General features: G+C 42.0%; 2 protein-coding genes across 2 annotated transcripts in view; one reads left to right on the forward strand and one right to left on the reverse strand.

Moving 5' to 3' along the window:
• phyhiplb (phytanoyl-CoA 2-hydroxylase interacting protein-like b) overlaps positions 1 to 3053 on the forward strand; it is a 17794-nt gene extending 14741 nt beyond the window's left edge. Inside the window, exon 5 of the mRNA XM_030070130.1 lies at positions 1026 to 3053. Coding sequence (XP_029925990.1) covers positions 1026 to 1569 — 544 coding nt within the window. The 3' untranslated portion in view covers positions 1570 to 3053. The remainder of the gene's footprint in view (positions 1 to 1025) is intronic.
• Positions 2975 to 17757, reverse strand: part of LOC115372330 (protein FAM13A-like) — a 27479-nt gene continuing 12696 nt past the window's right edge. Inside the window, exons 7-21 of the mRNA XM_030070132.1 lie at positions 14413 to 14631; positions 14084 to 14156; positions 12899 to 12996; positions 12163 to 12220; positions 11166 to 11246; positions 9411 to 9615; positions 8227 to 8506; positions 7903 to 8044; positions 7216 to 7297; positions 6769 to 7004; positions 6248 to 6331; positions 5923 to 6027; positions 4355 to 4569; positions 4087 to 4188; positions 2975 to 3624 (exon numbers count right to left, since the gene is read on the reverse strand). Of these exons, the coding sequence (XP_029925992.1) occupies positions 3498 to 3624; positions 4087 to 4188; positions 4355 to 4569; positions 5923 to 6027; positions 6248 to 6331; positions 6769 to 7004; positions 7216 to 7297; positions 7903 to 8044; positions 8227 to 8506; positions 9411 to 9615; positions 11166 to 11246; positions 12163 to 12220; positions 12899 to 12996; positions 14084 to 14156; positions 14413 to 14631 (2107 nt within the window). The 3' untranslated portion in view covers positions 2975 to 3497. The remainder of the gene's footprint in view (positions 3625 to 4086; positions 4189 to 4354; positions 4570 to 5922; positions 6028 to 6247; positions 6332 to 6768; positions 7005 to 7215; positions 7298 to 7902; positions 8045 to 8226; positions 8507 to 9410; positions 9616 to 11165; positions 11247 to 12162; positions 12221 to 12898; positions 12997 to 14083; positions 14157 to 14412; positions 14632 to 17757) is intronic.

Below are 17757 nucleotides of genomic sequence, written 5' to 3' on the forward strand. Positions count from 1 at the left end.
ACTATGTACTTAATACTTTATCTTTTCTTGGCTCATAAGAGCACATTTTAGCTCCCCCTTTCATCTCCAGCCCGCTCCTCTGTGATGGCGTTGCCCTTTTCTCCTCACATTCTCCCTCCTTCCTCTCCCTCAGAGGACATGCTCACTGTTTACTCAAACCAGCACTGCTGAGCATTCTTTTGTTGGAGGTGTATGACGTCATTTGGATTGATTTCTCCTTCTTGCTGAGTTGCAGCTGCAACAGTGTACAATGTAGTGTGGAGTAAACAGTTTCTGTCAAACTGCGCCACCATGTGGAGAATGACAACGGTGACGTCCCCCTTTAGATGAGGCCTCTGGTCCCGTGACCTTGGTGGGAGCTGAATAATTCCATAATGATCACAACAAAGCAACAATTATGGTCATAATGACAACCTTTGGAGTGGTGGCAGTATAATTACAATTCATAATTGGAGCTTTGGAGCTCTGATTTGCTCTGTTGGGAAGATATGCAGCTGCCACAGAAGCATTCAGTGCTTTGAATGTTCAGCTATTAATTTGTAGCAATCTAGGGGAGCTGTCTGAAAGCTGTTTTTGTCTCTTGCAAATCTTGTCATAATAATAAAGGAATGTCTGTTTCCTGTGTAGCGATTTTCTCTCACTAGACTTCCTTCATGAGATGGACTAGGCTAATGCTGTTGCAGCTTGAGAAATGGTGAAATTAAAGCTTGTATGCCATCCCAGAGAATTAATTTCTTATCATGAGGAGAAATATTCAGGCAGCAACTACGTGAAATTTTTTCCAAGTATCCACAGTATCTCAAGACAGTGTTGATTTGATTTTGATGACAATATGATGTATCTTATTACTGCATTGAGGCATTTTAAAAATTACACTGCCTGGCCCAAGGGAGGGCATTACAATCAAAACAAGGTGACATATTTGATACTGATTGGCCCAAGGGGGCTAATTATTCATGGGAAATTACATGTTGTCTGTTGTCTTGTTTATGGTCTGTTTCTATTTCTGTCTCTGTGAACCCCAGGGAGGTGCAGGGCAACCGGATGCTCCCATCAGTGAAGGACAACAGCGGCAGCCATGGCTCACCCATCAGCGGTAAGCTGGAGGGCATTTTCTTCAGCTGCAACACAGAGTTCAACACTGGCAAGCCACCGCAGGACTCGCCCTATGGCCGCCATCGCTTCGAGGTGCAGGCCGACGCACTCTTCAACCCTGACACCAACCTGTACTTCGGGGACTTCTACTGCATGTACACGGCCTACCACTACGTTATCCTGGTGCTGGCACCGCGGGGCTCCCCGGGTGACGAGTTCTGCAAGCAGAGGCTCCCCGTGCTCGACATTACCAACAACCGCTTCCTGACCTGCACGCGGGACGAGGAGGGCGACGGGGGCCTGGTGTTCCGCCACGCTCAGGACGTGATCCTGGAGGTGATCTACACGGAGCCCGTGGACCTGGCACTGGGCACAGTGGCTGAGATCAGTGGGCACCAGCTGATGAGCCTGTCCACTGTAAATGCCAAGAAGGACCCCAGCTGCAAGACCTGCAACATCAGTGTGGGACGCTAAGAAGGGCAGAAAGAGGAGCAGGAGGGAAGGACTAGAGGGGACTGACCTCAACACATACAGGATGAAGTACACACACGTACCGATGAAGAAGACAAACACTCACGCATGAAGAAGCAGTTTAGTAGGCTCCCCAACATGCACACAGACATATCTCCAGCACTCCTCTGTATTCTGAAAGACCATCATTCCCAAAGAAAACTGTGGAGAAAAAAAGAGAGGGAGACATATACACACACACACACACACACACACACACACACACGTACACATACAAATGCACACATACACACATACACACATACACTCTCATATCATTCACTCCCCATCTGCAAAGGATTACCTTAAATGTTGAAAATTTCCATACTACCATCAGTACAGTTGTTTCACATAAGGGACCATCAACCGAGAAATGTAAAACCCCATGACTTCTACCCATCTGTGCATCCATCCTGCAGGCCAACACTGACTGAACCCTTTAACTGTACTAACCAAACATGGACTCCAGCCCCCATCGTTGCATGTGCTCATCGCTTCTCTGCAACTTCCCCTTCTGTTGTTTTCTTATCAGTTGTCCCATATTTCATCAGTGACCTTTGACCTGTTTTAATTGATATGCTGTTGGTCAACCACTGTCCGTGTGGACAAGTGTGTGTGTGTTCTTGTTTCTACTTTATTTTAGTGTCTGTCTCTCTGGAATTGTTCTGTTGTCTTTCCAGAGGACAGAATATTTTAAGTTTCTTTCTACTTCCCACTAGTGGCAAGGACTGGTACTACAATTTCTTAGGGCTGCAGCATCAACAGTCACCTTTCTTTATACCAAAGGTATTAAAAACAGACATTAAACCGCTGTGGAGTCATAACACTAGTAATGCAACAGCCTCTAAAACGTGTGCTCACTAACTACTTGATGACCAAGTTTGAACTACTCTAACCTTTAAAAAAAAAGCATGATGCAGTTCTGTGCAGCATGAGTTTGAAAACTGTCAGTACCTCTACCATAGCTACCTTTCTGCAACCGTCTCTTTTAATTTATTCTAGTTGGTGAAAAGACAGAAAGTAGAACCATAAACTGTGTTTAGCAGAGTAAATGTGAAAAAAAATATTTATTTTTCTTGATATATATAAAAATATATAAACCAGAAGTGCACAATGTCAAAAGCTCCGATCATTGTCAACAATGGCAGTTAGGGGGTATTAACATTGTACAAGCAAAACAGGAGGATAAACACAAATTTGACAGCAGAAATAACTTGCACTACTATGCCAACATTCACAACGTTTTTTTCCAATGTAAACATGTAACTTGAAATCGTCACAATTCAAATCAACTTTGAAATTTCTATTGCATATCATAGCACAATGTAGGACATGCACAAACAGTCTACAGGATTGTCTGATTGATCGCATTTAAGATGATATCCTTCTTGCCAAGACAGCACTTTTCAAAAAAAAAAAAAAAAAAAAATGCATAATTTCCACATTAACTATGGACCATGTTGTCCAGAAGCAGTACTTTGGCAAGGAGGAAAAAAAGCAAGAAACAAAGTGCCATAATATACATAATTTTAGGAAATGCTAACATGAAACTAACATCAACTTGGTTATTAGCGATATCTTTGTTATAGTTCTTAACTCCTTGACATGAACTAGTGCTACATACAGTACACTCGCTACATCAGGTTTATAACAAGATGTTATAATGCTTCATGAATGATAAGGGATGTGTTTTAGGGACTCTAAAAAAATCTGCAGTTGCCCACCAATTCATTCAGATTGTTTCCAATTTCAATTGTTGTCGTCATCCTCATTTAAAGTGCATCGACATAATGGGCATGGCATGAAACAAGACTACCGGCTTCTCAACCTGATCTCTCAGAAATGATTTGAGTCCAAGTAGGTGAGGAGATAAAAGCCCCACTGTGAGTAACTCAGCCGGTCTTGGTTGAGTCCTGTTGTTTACTGAGCAGGGCTTCCAGTAAACGGAGTTTAGCTTTGAGGTTCTTATACTGGCAGTACTCCTCCGCCATCGGTCCACGGTCCTCCTTTTGGCAAGTCCTTTTAAAAAGAAATGGAGGAAAGAAGATGCGAACAAAAAGCAAGACTTTTTTTTATTGTTTCCAGACAAACTGCAGCAGCTTCCATAACTGGTTGATAGTCCCTGTGTTGCCTTATTCAGATAGCTTTGTACAGTGAGTATTGTAATCAGAAACTTATTGTATTTACTTTACTAACATGTACAAAAAGATGTGTACAGTTCAGAGCAGTTGTCTCTCTCTTTGTCTCTCTCTTTCCTGAGTACTTCTCTCTCTCTCTGTGCTGTATTAACGTTCAGTGAGTGTGCATTACGCTGTCGTACCATTACGATGGGATTCTTTTTTTGTGGATGTTCTTTTCTTTTGTTTTTCACAAGGCATTGTTGAAAACCAAATGTTCCCAGTTTATTAAAAGACAAAATAAAATGCAAAAATCAAACAGTTCGGGTGTGGCGTGTGTCATGTGTGAGTGTGAAATCTTTACCTGCCGGTCTGAGAGTAAAAGTGTTCCTCAAACTCTCGGAGTGCACGGTGAAGCCTCCGCTTCTCTAGGCGTGTCATCCTGAGATGATCCAGCAGTTCTTGTCTGTAGGACAGGCACAAACAGAGAGACTTGAACTATTAGGGAATTTATTAGGTTTGGAATATATTGTATCTCATGACGTGAGTGATATATCTAGTAATTCCTATCATGGATAAAAGGTACTGTACTATAGTACTGCACTACTGCTGCTTCTGCGTACACACTATACCTGGAGGCTTCATGTAGTGTTGCCATGGTAACGGTATGGGGCTGGAGACCTTTGACTTCCTCCAGTGGGGACACGAGGGGCATTTCTGACGTTTCTTGGGAAGGCAAGAGCAGAGACTCATCAGAGGACACAAACCTGGGAGGCTTCACGTGGTGTGGCTGATGCCTTGGACTTCGCTGTTTGGGACAGTCCTCATCAGAAGCCTCCTCTTCCTCCTGTGGAATCGCACACATACAAGGCTCACGGATCTATCACAGTAAACACTGGACAAAAAAAAGAGTGCAACCTGGATGCCGTGTATCTGAAATGAGCAGCAATCATTCAGCTTTAATTGTTTTGAAGCTTGTGGCCATTTTAGCAGGTCTGGTGCTGTTGTCAAAACATGAACTGTAGAAAATAATGGACAAAGTGGACGTGAGGCCTATACCAGTGATTTAGAATTTTACCACAGTTTATCCACATTTTACATTGCAACAAAACATTTTGCAAATCATACGGGGGTACTTCACAACATATAATCAAAATCCCTCCATTTACAAATTTAAACAACCACCTAATAATGTTCTTCTTCTATGGCTAACAAAAGAACTGATAATTGGCTGTGTAAAGCAAACACTTTGCCCGGGGCTAATTTCCAGTGAAGAGACGGTTTCACTTCACTTACTATGATGATGGAATACTGGTATGGAGAAAGTTTAAAGTCTCTGAAAGTTCATTTTCATATTGTAGAGGTATGAATCAGAAGTAATAAGTATATTTGAAGAAATTAGGCTAAACATGGAAAATCACTGGTATGGTCTTTTAACTTTCCACTGGGTTCTACTGAGCTCTTTACAAAACAAGATTAACATAATGATAGACATTAGAAGGTAAATGAAACCAGCTATTGCAACTTAAACTTCTTTGGTTTGGCTCATACATGACTAACACAGCTGTGAGACTGACAGATGACAACCAGGCTAACACTTGTAGAGTGAACAACACATTTTACTGTTGTCCGCTAAACACTTCCTCCAGAGAAAATGGGGATTACATTCATGCTTAATGGCGAATTTAACCATACTTCTAGCTGGAGAGAATATTTCTCATTCCTCTGTGTGGGTTTTTGTCAGGGTCAGCCTTATGACCTTATTCATTCACAGCCGCACTTCACTATTATACCAACTCCAGACCAGACCCAGTTTTATGTCATGCAGCATTAGCAACCAGAGGGCACTTCAGATGCAGGTGGGTGGACGTCACCTCTGTGTAACAACTAGTAACAATAGCCTAAAAAAACATACATGAGCATAAAATCATCTGAAGACAGCATTTGCCAGTGTCGTGACCATCTATTTACAGCAAGATGATTTCAAATTGACTCTTCCAGCTCCAAAAGTTGACCATTAGTAAGTTTTCTGACAGGCTGATTGTGAGATTATCCAACATCGCTACTCTCTGCCCTGTTTCCATTGCTCCCTACAAGGCAATGAATAGAATCTGCTGTCTCTCTCCACGACAAATCTTTTCTTGAAGATTCAGCATTAGGACACGGCTGCCCTAAAAAGAAACACTGTTTGTTTACTCACGATGGTGGTAATGACTGTGGGGGCAGCCGAGGCAAGCAGCAGCTGCTTGAGAAGACGGTAACGATCGTACAGAGGCTTCATCAGAGTCCGCTCCTGTCTGGTAGTCTGTATGACACACACACACACACACAAACACAAACATACCGGTAAATACATACGCAGACACCACTTTGGTAATGTTAGGACCATGCTTTTTCAACAGACTAGAAACTAAAGTTATATTTAAAAAAAAGTAGGACCACAAAGAGGAAAGAGACCACATAATTGAAGCCAATGTCAAAAATCACAGACAAACAAATAAATAAATCAGTCATGCTCGTCTTACCGGCCGTCCATGTAGACTCTCGAAGTAGAGCAAACACTTTTGCAGACTGGTCTTCTCCATCGCCATCTGGGACTGGGACATCTCCTGGACACATGAATATACTGGATATCACTAACAGGAAATAAGCTTGGCCTTCAAATTCATACTTTATAACATTTTCAAATGCTCTGTGTTTGTGTTCACTGTAGCAAGAGAATCAGCATGGATGTGCTCTACTGCATTTAACCAAGGAAAGTTGACTAAGCATTTTTTTCCTGCTTCTTAATCACACATTTTTGAGCATTTCCAGAACAACCACAACCTTCTACTGCTGCCCACTGAGTGTTTCTCATTTGCTTTCTGTACCCAGATTCTCCCTCTCACTTCTCAAACCACTTTACTACTGCAATCCAGCTTTGTCTTCCACCTGCCTGCCATGTACTTCTCATTGTTTTGACACGATAGATATATTACAGCATAATGGCTACACCTGTAAATAGTAGTAATGGATTAATGCATGGTGGTATTTTTACAATATCAACCTTGATGTTGTCAGGCAGGCCCAGCTCTCTGCGTCTGTCTCTCAATCTGTTGGTCAGCGTGTGCACAGTTTCCTCAAGGCTTGGCTTTGAGTTGCTGCTGTTGTTCAGCTGTTGCAGCTCCATTCCTGTCAGTGGAGCCCCCTGTTGATCTCTGCTGCTCCTGCAGGGCTCAGTTGGGAGGTTGGAACCTGTGTGTTCTCTCAGCCCTGCCTCTGCAGACTGTCTCAGCTTCAGCTCTGGGAGAGGATCAGGAAAAGAGGACTCAGACTCTTAAAAGTTCCAAGAATAGCCTGATGATTGCTTTTTCATGTGATTTTTAGATGTGTGTGATTAATTGAAGAACCAGGTGACTGAGTACTTGGGTGTGTGTGTGTGTGTGTGTGTGTGTGTGTGTGTGCGCGTGCGTGCGTGCGTGCGTGCGTGCGTGTGTCTGTGTGTGTATCTGACCTTTAAGCTGCTTGCGGCTCTTGCTGAGCTCCTTCATCAGTCTGGCCACCTCTGGATGTGCTGTCTTATCATTATGGGCCGGCTGACAACAACAACAACAACAACAACAACATACCTGTGAAACAATCTTCATTCTGATATTTCATACTGCATAAACCTTTGATTATGCAGTAATACTGTTAACACAAGGATGCAAGACACAATACACACATCTAAAATAAATGAAAATGACTGAGATGCTACACAAATTATGCAAATACTCATAGCACCAGCATGGATCAAGCCAGTATTTCTCTGTGCTAGAAAGGTCTCAACTACCAGTGGGCTGTGGGCTGTGGCTCCATCTTGCAACAAAATGTAATGTTTCCAATGGCCCACTAGAGGGAGTGTTTCACTAAAGGATGATGTCTTGGGCTTAGCAAGAAACTAGTCAGCCATGACACTGAGCTTCACATAATATATATTTATTTTGAGCTTTATATCTGAGATTTGATTGCTTCATGAAATTAGTATTACTTGGCATTGATTATAATTCTTGTCACAATGTTTGGACAAAAGGGGGAAAAAAACAATTCTGGAATGTATTTTATCAAGTGAAATCCAGTATATCTGGCACACATTTTGTTAAACCAATGTAGATGAACCCACTGCCAACTAGCCAGACATTGCTTTGAGCTGCTCCCTCACCTTGTAGTGCCTTTCCTGCTCAAAGCGCTCCTCGAAACGCCTTATCCTCTTCTTCAGGGTGTGGATATGTCTATTGAGCATGCAGACTGACAGAGGCTCTTTGGCTCCCTCCTCTGGCTCTGGGTGCACAGTGCGGCGAGCCCTGGTATCAGGGAATAGAGAAAGAAAAGTGCATATCTATTAGCACTGTATTACATTAGCACTGTATTATTTCCCAAACAGTCACGAGCAGTGCAGCAGATGCAAAACGTTTGAAATGATTGCAGTGGCTACACCTCTGAGCCACTATATGTAAATAAATGCAAGCCCCTCTTGTTGCCTTACATCCTGATGTGCTGGGAGCATGGTGGAGAGGGGGCAGAGTCAGGGTCTAACTGGTAGCGTAGGCTATGGCTGAGGCTAGGGCAGCGAGGTGATGGAACCGGGCAGTCACTTGCAGCAATACGATGGAGGAGGGAGCTCGTGTCTGCATCTGAATTGGAACTAAGGCCTGGCATGGAGCCTGTCGGGATGGACCAAGTGTCATCTTCCACACCTGCCTTGGAAAGAGTGGAAGTGTCCTGCTGTGGGACAGGACTGCAATCTAATGAAGAGGGGTAGTTGACTGAGAGATACAGGGAAAATAGGACAAAGGGAGGGTGAGACAGGGAAGAAAAGAGTGGGAAGCATGAAGAGAAGGAAGAGATACAATTAATTGTTTGTAAGTGATTAAGACACACAAACAACACACAATACCTCTTTTCTCTTTAAGCCACTTCAAATGTTTCCTGAGGAAAACTTAAATGATTCAGTAAAGAATGAATTTAAAATGAAAAACATAATGTTTACCAGTTATCGTCTCTACAGTTGCATAATATGGCTTCCAAGCAATATTCCCCAGGTGAGAAAGAGACATGCAAAGAAAACGGGAAAGCAGAACAGAAATATACTCTAGTTGAAAGGTACATTGCTAGCTAGCTGTCAAAACAAGCCTGATTTACCACGTCTGAGGCAGTCACTGAGGGCAGAGGTCTGTATAATGACGCAACTGTAACAGTCATATTTTAACATCTTATTACACAACTTGCCAGGAAAAGACACAGTCTGGTGTGGGAAATGATGAAGTTCACAGCACAGTCAAGCCTAACTGAGAGCCAGTGACTGTAATTTATCGAAGACATGTATCAAATGGATGAGAGAATAGAAAGATGTTATGAATGAGGTGTGAATGATGACGTAAGCTATATTATGAATGAAAGTACACCTCTATGGCACTGAAATGGTCAAGTTTAGCAGTTTGATTTCCACACTGAATATAAGCAGTACTGGATGAAATTGATGACACTGTGATAAAATTTGATTAATTGCCAATAGGTCAGGTGAATAACAACTTTCTGGTTTGATATCATTTCCTGTCTAGCAGCGCAAACATGCAATTGCTCAAAAAACTGATGATGGTACCATGTGGAGGGCAGCAGGGATCGTATGCAATTGTTTCAGCAGTCACCACCTCATTGTTATTTTCTTACCAGGCTGTGATGAGATGACTGTGTGCTGACTGTGAGCTGGGGGTGACGGTGGAGAGTGGAGGAGCAGGGTGTGGTGCAGATGCAGGCTTGGCTCCTCAGCAGAAAGGGGTTGTTGTTGAGTAGGTGGGCATTCTTGGGCTAATGAGTCCGGTGGCGATGGGGCTCCAAGTTCAGCCTCCAGGGCTTGTAGCTTGAGCGAGGGGCTCTGGAAACAGAAGCAGAACATAGCTTCAGGGCTGCAGATGTGAAGGGGACAGGAGGAATCAGAAAGAGGTGTCGTGGTTTGAACTGAGAGCTTCTTCGTATCACATGTTGTTCAGGAGTGTTGCCTGATCCTAAAGACTTTCGTGAATAATCATGGGCTGGAGCCTGACAGACGGGTGACAGGTGGCGTGGTCTCCTTTAGAAAGCTACAAGAAAGAGTCAAAAGGTGGAGTGTGATTCTGTTAGTGGGAGTGTCTGGGGAGAGATCCAGTGCTCAAAGTCAGCAAGCGAATCTTTGATCCTCCAAGGCTACCATTCAGTTAGAAAAGCAGTTACAAAAGGGCTTTGCAAGCAGAGGGGAGGGGGAGTTCCTTGAAGTGGAGCAATCCTCTTATCAGTTATGCAAAAATGGACTTGGCTGGGCTGAATTCTTCCCTCAAGTGTGGCTCTCCTCAGGTCCCTGTGTGACTGCAGGTACGTCAAACAGTCAAGAATCCCGACTCCTTTTGTCAGTCAGTGGGTCAGATTCCTATCCTGTCAGCATCTAGCATGGGATCCCTGATGTGCAGCACTCAGTGATTCCACGAGCAGCACTGCGGTCAGCTGCCAGCACCCGTTCCTAGATCCCCTGAACCGTGTGTGCATGCATGCATGCGTGTGTTTGTGTGTGTGTGTGTGTAAAGCTCGTTCCCCCAAAGCGAATCCCTAAATCCACATGGTTTTCCCTCTCAGATGAATTCCCGGCACTTCTGCTGATGAACTGCCTCCACATGGATTATTCACAAAGGAAGAGAGACGGCGGGAATACCTCTCACGTCGGTGTGTGGGTGTGTGCATGTGTGGCAGGAGGGAGGTATAACGAGGCGTTTCCACAGCAACGTTGTCAGACCGAGTTGAGGAGTCTATTTGGTTGAGCTGTGGGGAGTCACGAAGCTGTTTTGCCTCAGTGCATGTTTCTTGTGTGTGTGTCTGTGTATTTATATATAACTGGGTGTATATGCAATAAATGCTGAGGCTGTTATGTGGAGAGAAGAAAAAATTATTCTAAGTTCAGCTCCATAAATAGGAAATGCAGTTGCATATGGAGTCTGGGAAAGAAAGCATTTGTTTGTGGGCTATCTTGGCTTAAGGGAATTAATGTGACATTCTCATCTTCATCAGCATCAGCATCAGAATCATCATCATCAGCAGCAGCAGCAGCATCAGCAGCTGAGACTTGTTCTCCTCCTCACTCGCCCTTCTTAGCCTTTCATTCATAAAAAAAACAGCTTTGTGCGTCACACGCAGGAGTTGGGAGGAAGGGAGGGGGCTTCTATTACTGAAACAAATCCACAGACAGGTTCACACCAACCACATACACAGGTTTGCACACGCACACACACACACACACACACACACACACACACACACACACACACACACACACACACACACACACATGCTGTAGGTATCTGTGCTTCTGTTGTCATAGATACCCTCATTCTACGAAATGTGTTTATTAGTATGTCTGAAAAGACTGTGAGGAATAGCAGAAAAAAAACAGGGGCTTACGTCAAAGCCATTATGCGAGTCTCTGTAATCACTGTGTCTGTCAAGAGAATCACTACATCTTCCTCCTCCTCCTCTTCTCCCCTGAAAAAACAACAGCAAACACACATTTTAAGTCTCATTCCCCAAACCCTACTATACTAATGCACACATCGGTCAGCTTGTGTAGACCCAAACACACACATTCATGCCAACGTGTAGGTTACATCCACATATACAGAGAAAAAGAAATCCCTCATATTTATCTTTCTCTCTCACTAAATCCAATTGTTTTTTCCGTTCAATTTCTTCAACAGTCAAAAACAATATCAACACAATTCCCAATACTTTGCCATCCAGACATTTCCACAGCTGACCCATCTTATTTTTATTTTTTTTTTTTCATAAGATTTTTGTTTTTATTTTTTGGCATTTTTGCTTTATTTGATAGTTACAGAAGAGAGACACAGGAAAGGCAGAAGAAAGACAGGGGAAATGACATGCAGCAAATGGCCCGGGCTCAGATTTAAATCCAGGCTGCTGCAGTAAGGCCTTGACAAGTTGTATGCGCTCTACCAAGTGAGCTACCTGGGCACCCAATCTTAAATTAAATCAGTGGCCTTAAATTGGGAAGCAATTAAACTAATTACTATCACCATCCAGCTATGTGATGCTTGAATGTAAAAATGTCTGTTTGAATTTCTTTGGTCAGATACTGATAGACAGACCAAGTGTCTGTGTCATTGGCATCACAACAGTAAACATCAGTTGAAACCTGTAAATTTGTGTAGAGATATAGGCTGTACCTTGGGTTTCTCTTGGTGTTTTAATGGTGATCTAAACTGGGTGCATTGCGGCATTACATTTTACTAGTGTGCAAGTACAAAGCTTTCAGGCTTTCAACTCTCAAACTAGGCTAGCATTAAATGATCCATGCTGAGATGAATTTAAATGGGGGCTTATGGAAATGACTTGAAGATGGCAGCCATAGGCCACCACAGAATCAAATAAGTGTGGTTACCTTCCATTCTGAAACAGCAGTTTTCTCTCCTTTCTCATGTTGAATATTGCCCAGCAGACTGAAAAACAGAATTCTATCAAATTCATGAAGAAAAATACAAAAATAGGCAAATACTATAAAAAATGCAGCATTGGTAGAAAAGGACAGTGAGCATCCCCCCTAATAACATCAGTGTCCACGTGCCTCTAATTCATGTGGTGCATCTGTATCCATAATCGATACTTCATAAAATCTGGTCAATGACACAACTGTAGTGCACTCTATGCAGCTTTGTGCTGCCATAGAATCATCCAGCAAGGCCATTAAACTTATGGTTCACTCAGTCATGAAATCAATGAAACATGAATGGAGTGTCCTGTCCTGTGACTCTGTGAAAGAGTTCAAATACAGAGGCAGTGGGCCACCAGTGGGTCGATGGTATGCTCCACGTGAACCCCTGTGGGTAGCCAGTGTTATTTGGACTGGAAGCATATCAAAACCATGTCTGTAGGCAACATGCTGCTCTCTTAACCTAGTTCTCTCACTGTAGAGCTGAGAGAAGAGCTGAATTGACCAGAGCCAAGCAGGAGCAAAGGCGGAAAAGAGAAAAAAAAAATATGGCCGCTAAAGAACACTGGTATCTTCCAACTGCTCCAAAACAACAAATGCATTACAAAAAGTAAACACACATACATGGGTGATATCATAAAAGTAAGAAAGAGAAAGACTAACAACAAGAAAATGTCTGTCCTCTCACCTGTCTGTGGGCTGAATTTGGGTTTGGATTTGGCTTGGTGAATCTTCAACTATGCAGCTTTCAGAAATTGGTGAGACCTGCTTAAGAACTGTGGGACCCTGAAAAACAATTTAGTCCATATTATATAATTCAGATAAGTGAAGATTTCCTATTGTAAATATTAAAACATATCAACACATTGTCTTAGTAAATGCAGTACACACCCTCACAGAAGGACAGTAAGTACAGCTGCAGCTGCACTTAAGTGCTTAAGTGATTAAAAGCAGCTTCACACTGAGTAAAGCAACAACCAGGACCTAGAATATCCATTGTCCAGCCATATTAAGGCAGATTTTAAACTAGTGTCAAAAATTCAGAGTTCAAAATCAATTTTGAGAATTTGCCAACTATATTGTGACAGCATAGAAATGTCTATATTTTTTTTAAAGACAAAGACTGAATGCCCCATAAGCCAAAACCGTCATTTAAAAGTGTTTTTCCACTCACTAGTATGCTTTTTTGAAAGTTTCATCTATGAGGATGGCAATTTTTTGTATTTTTTCACATGAAGATTGATCATCATGTAAGCATCAGTGTGGCAGTATCAATTACCATTCATTACCATTTACAGATAGACATTTTTGTATGCTGTTCAAATGAAAATAAATTGTGCAGGTCTGAGGATGCTTTGTGGAAATTTTTATTTGATTTGCTCCAAGTATGTCTTCTGACTTAATCTAATTAGACAGACATAATTAATTTTAGCTTTTAATAAATCCTGGTGGTGAACTTAATAATTACGTATAGCCACCTGAGCATTACAGTTTCCTCTTGTTTGGGCCAACAACCTCAAACAATTTCAGAGCTGTAGCATGTATCATGTTTTTTTTTTAAAAATAAATTTTAATATGTTTTAAATAGTACACCTCTGCTAATGAGCCACCATCAGGAATATCTGCTCCACACTTTAGTGGCTGTCGTTTGACATGGTAATGACTGTCTGCCAAATTCTGAGCATATTCATGTATGGGAAGGTGGTTTTGGGAAAAAAAGAAACAAACAAACAAAAAAAGAGAATATACATAGAAATACAAATAAAAGAAATTCAAGAGGGACCAGCAGTTGGCCCTAAGAGACAGGTTCAGCAACAAACAAACAAATAAATAAGAGCACAGGTGGATGCAGAAAACTTCCCCCATCTTCTACCTCCTCTACTTCTTCTTCCTCCTCATCCTTTGATGTGGAGGTGAATGGTGGCATCTCATGGTGTGACCCAGTCCTGCCAACAAATAAACACTGCTTTTATACTGTTAGGGAATTTAAAATTTTCAAAATAAAATCTGATTAAAATTCACTGTACATTAAACTTTTATGAGAGACAGATGGGAGTACATGAAGGGGCAAATGGTTCTTATTTTCTCATGTGTAGATAGAGAAAGTGAGAGAGACGAATGGGTGACTTTGTCCATTCAATTGAGGGGTATACGGCAGCATCTGTGTGCAAAAGAGAGAACATGAAGGAGAGAGGGACTTACCCTCTTGTGGTACACTCCATCTCTGGCTGCTCCCCCCGGATGTTCAGAGATGGTCTGCCCTGCTGCTCATGTTGGGCTGGTCCTCGGTGAGTGGGGCAAAAAAGCACATGATCTGCCTCTATGCTTTCACCTCCCTCCTCCAGCTGGTCTCCAATCAGCTGCTGGATGCTGGTGCTGATGTCAGAGCTGCCCTCACAACCCATCTCCAATGTGTCAGGACTACACAGAGAAAGAAAGAAAGAAAGAAAGAAAGAAAGAAAGAAAGAAAGAAAGAAAGAAAGAAAGAGAGCGAGAGACAGAGAGAGAAAGAGAGAGAGAGATTCATTTAAAAAAGGCTGCAGCGGTAACAGCAATTCTTTCATTTAGCGTACACTTTTTGTTGTTATTTACACTTGCTTTGGCAATGTTAATGTCTATTTCCCATGCCAATAAAACCCCTTTGAAATTAATTGAACTAAGAGAGAGAGAGCAACATCTAAAACATGCATTTCATTCTGTCCACTTCCCTCCTGTATCACCCTGCAGTTCACAAAAATAAGAATTGTTCATCATCAACCACTAGCCAGAGTGGCTGTGCTGTCTCCTGCAGCAGGTGGCTCAGAAAACAAACATCCAGCTGGTCAGGAATCAACACTGCTTCATCTAACACTACGATGCATCTCATGAAGCTGTAATGACCCGCTCCCGGCAAAAACAAACACAAGTGATTTGCCTCAACAAAGACAAAAACAACCCATCGGTCATGTTTTTGCATCAAGTGTTGTGTGACTCCAGAGCTAACTTACACTCTCTGGGTCAGTGCAACAGCAACAGCAAGAAACAAACAGCAGCTGTTTAAGCTTACTGTCAAAGAATGAACCATACAGACAAGAGTGCAAACTAAGAACATAAACTACTTTCTCCCTCAAGCTGACTTTCCTCAGAAATGCTCCCTCTCACGTTGCTGAGGTCAACAGTAACACAAAATAACCAAATGCAAGTGTGAGCAACCAGAATTGACTACTGACAATAATAATATATGATAAAGTACTGAAAATCTCTATTTTTTATTTCAAACACATGCAATCATCAAAATGCAAGATTAACAAAGCATCCCATTTCCTAAGCCAGGTACATTATGTATTTATCTTGTATCGTATATGCTTAGACTAGTATTATTGGCAATCTGGTTCAAAGCAACAACATTTCTCCCATGGGTCTTATTTCAAGACCGCCTTGCATTAGCTTACTCACTTGTGGAGGACCATAGTTCCATGGTTGCTGTCATGGATGCTGAAGCAGAAAAGACAAGAAAACATCCTTTGCCAAAACTCCTGAACTCACACAGGTTGGAAATATAATTTTAGTATATGAGTTACATGCAGCTTGCTACTGTGTAAGGATGGCACAAGATGAAGGCTTAAAGAATAGAGAGCACTGTTGGCGACTTGATGGTCAATGTGAGTGACACCCAGAGGCAGAGAGCACACCCACCACACTCATTTATACGTGCGCACACACACACACACACACACACACGCGCGCGCGCGCCAGCATGCCACACACACAAATCTATGCATTCATCATCTTACACACAGCCACTCACTCACAGACACAAAATACATGCAAACATAGGCACAATTGGTGATGTTCAGGGTCAACAAATGGCAGCTCTAGCTCTACAAAGCAGGTGGAAGTAGGTCAGAGAGGCTCAAACATATGCACACACATGCACTCATATACACACACATGTACACATATACTGTTCAGTTGCTTAAGTCCTTACAGAGAAGTTGATTTCAAAAATGCTCAAAATATTGCACTGGCATTACAATCATAACTGCATGAATATATGAAGATTTTCTCTCTAAAACGTGATGAGGATATTCACCAGACTGTCAAAAGTGCTGCTTACTTTAATCAAGTGACAACTCAAACTTTCAGCAATTAGCTAACTGAAGACTCTGCAATGCAGAGTCTGCATTTCTTTTTTTGGTATAGGAACTGTATTTTTGAAATATATAATGCTTTGGCATCAAAGTCTCAATATGGAGCCATAACTAGATTAGAATCAATATGGACTTTGATGTTAGCAGGAAGCCTTGAGGTTCAGACCTTGGCAGACAGAACAGCATGTAAATTCTAAGACATGCTTGGAATGGAAGAAATATAGAGATGTTCAGACAAGATTAGCAAAAAGTGGATCCCTTGTTATTTTTATACTGCAAAGATTTTAAAAAAGCCTAAGTCAGGGAATTCTCAAAAAAACAAACAAACAAAAAAAAAAAACATCTGTGAAGGAATAAAAGGAGAAATGCAATTTCTTGTTTTGGATCCCACATCTCTTTAAAATATGTTGCTGTTCTTTTCATGGGAAGTCAATAAACATACTGTAGGTAGGTATCTTGTATTTAGATTAGGAAATGGGGTTTATTGTAATACCTGAGGATGCAGTGTTTGTCCTGTAAGATTCTGGGCAGTTATATTACACCTACAAAAGATACATAGTCAAAGTTGTCATGTCTTTCATTGTTTTATTATGATTCAATTACGTGATTTACTGTGCTTTTCTCTCTAATGTCTGTAAACACAATTTCCATTCACTTTGAAACAAATAGGTGGTGAGTGCGATGACAGATAGGCACAGACTGATGCCAGATAGTCAAACAGACAAACAGGCTAGAGACTGACAGATGAAGACAAAAATGGCAGACAGGCAGGTGGACTAAATGTTATGTATCAACTTGATTTGCAAGCAGAGAGGGAGAGAGCTGAGTCAGGTGCGTGATGTGGAGAGACTTGGACAGCCATCAACCTCATCCCTTGACAGATGGGAAAGATTCCTAGCACACTAATCAAACCAGGCCAACGCCACACTCGCAAACAACACATTCGATGCCACTTGTTTTATCACCCACAGCACTGCATCGAGTTATGACCTTCCCCTCATGTAACACATCTGTGGTCAGATTTCTGTCTGGCTTGTCTAAGACCTGCCTGCCATGCAGCTGACCCTGGATGTTCCCATGCCTCGAATATCTCATTTGGTCCTTAGCCCACATGCTCTTATATAGGCTACACAAAGTTTTTTACTGGGAGCACCTCGCATTGGTTTTCTGGTGAGATCTTCCTTAATCTTTCTCATCACACAGTAAACAGAACCACGACAAAGCTTGTCTCCACAAAATGGAGTTTCAAGGTGGCATAGCATGGGAAAAGGGTGGAAAACCATTAGCTGATGCTGGGACATTTGGTGCCTTGATGTGCTTGGCATTTGGATTAACAATAAACTGCCTTAAGACTATGGTGGGTAAGGATAAGTAATTTACCAGAGTTTTATCTTGTGGCTACAATGTTTTCAAAGTA

This window comes from Myripristis murdjan, chromosome 15 (assembly GCF_902150065.1).
Source record: "Myripristis murdjan chromosome 15, fMyrMur1.1, whole genome shotgun sequence".
In the NCBI taxonomy this organism is placed as follows: domain Eukaryota; kingdom Metazoa; phylum Chordata; class Actinopteri; order Holocentriformes; family Holocentridae; genus Myripristis; species Myripristis murdjan.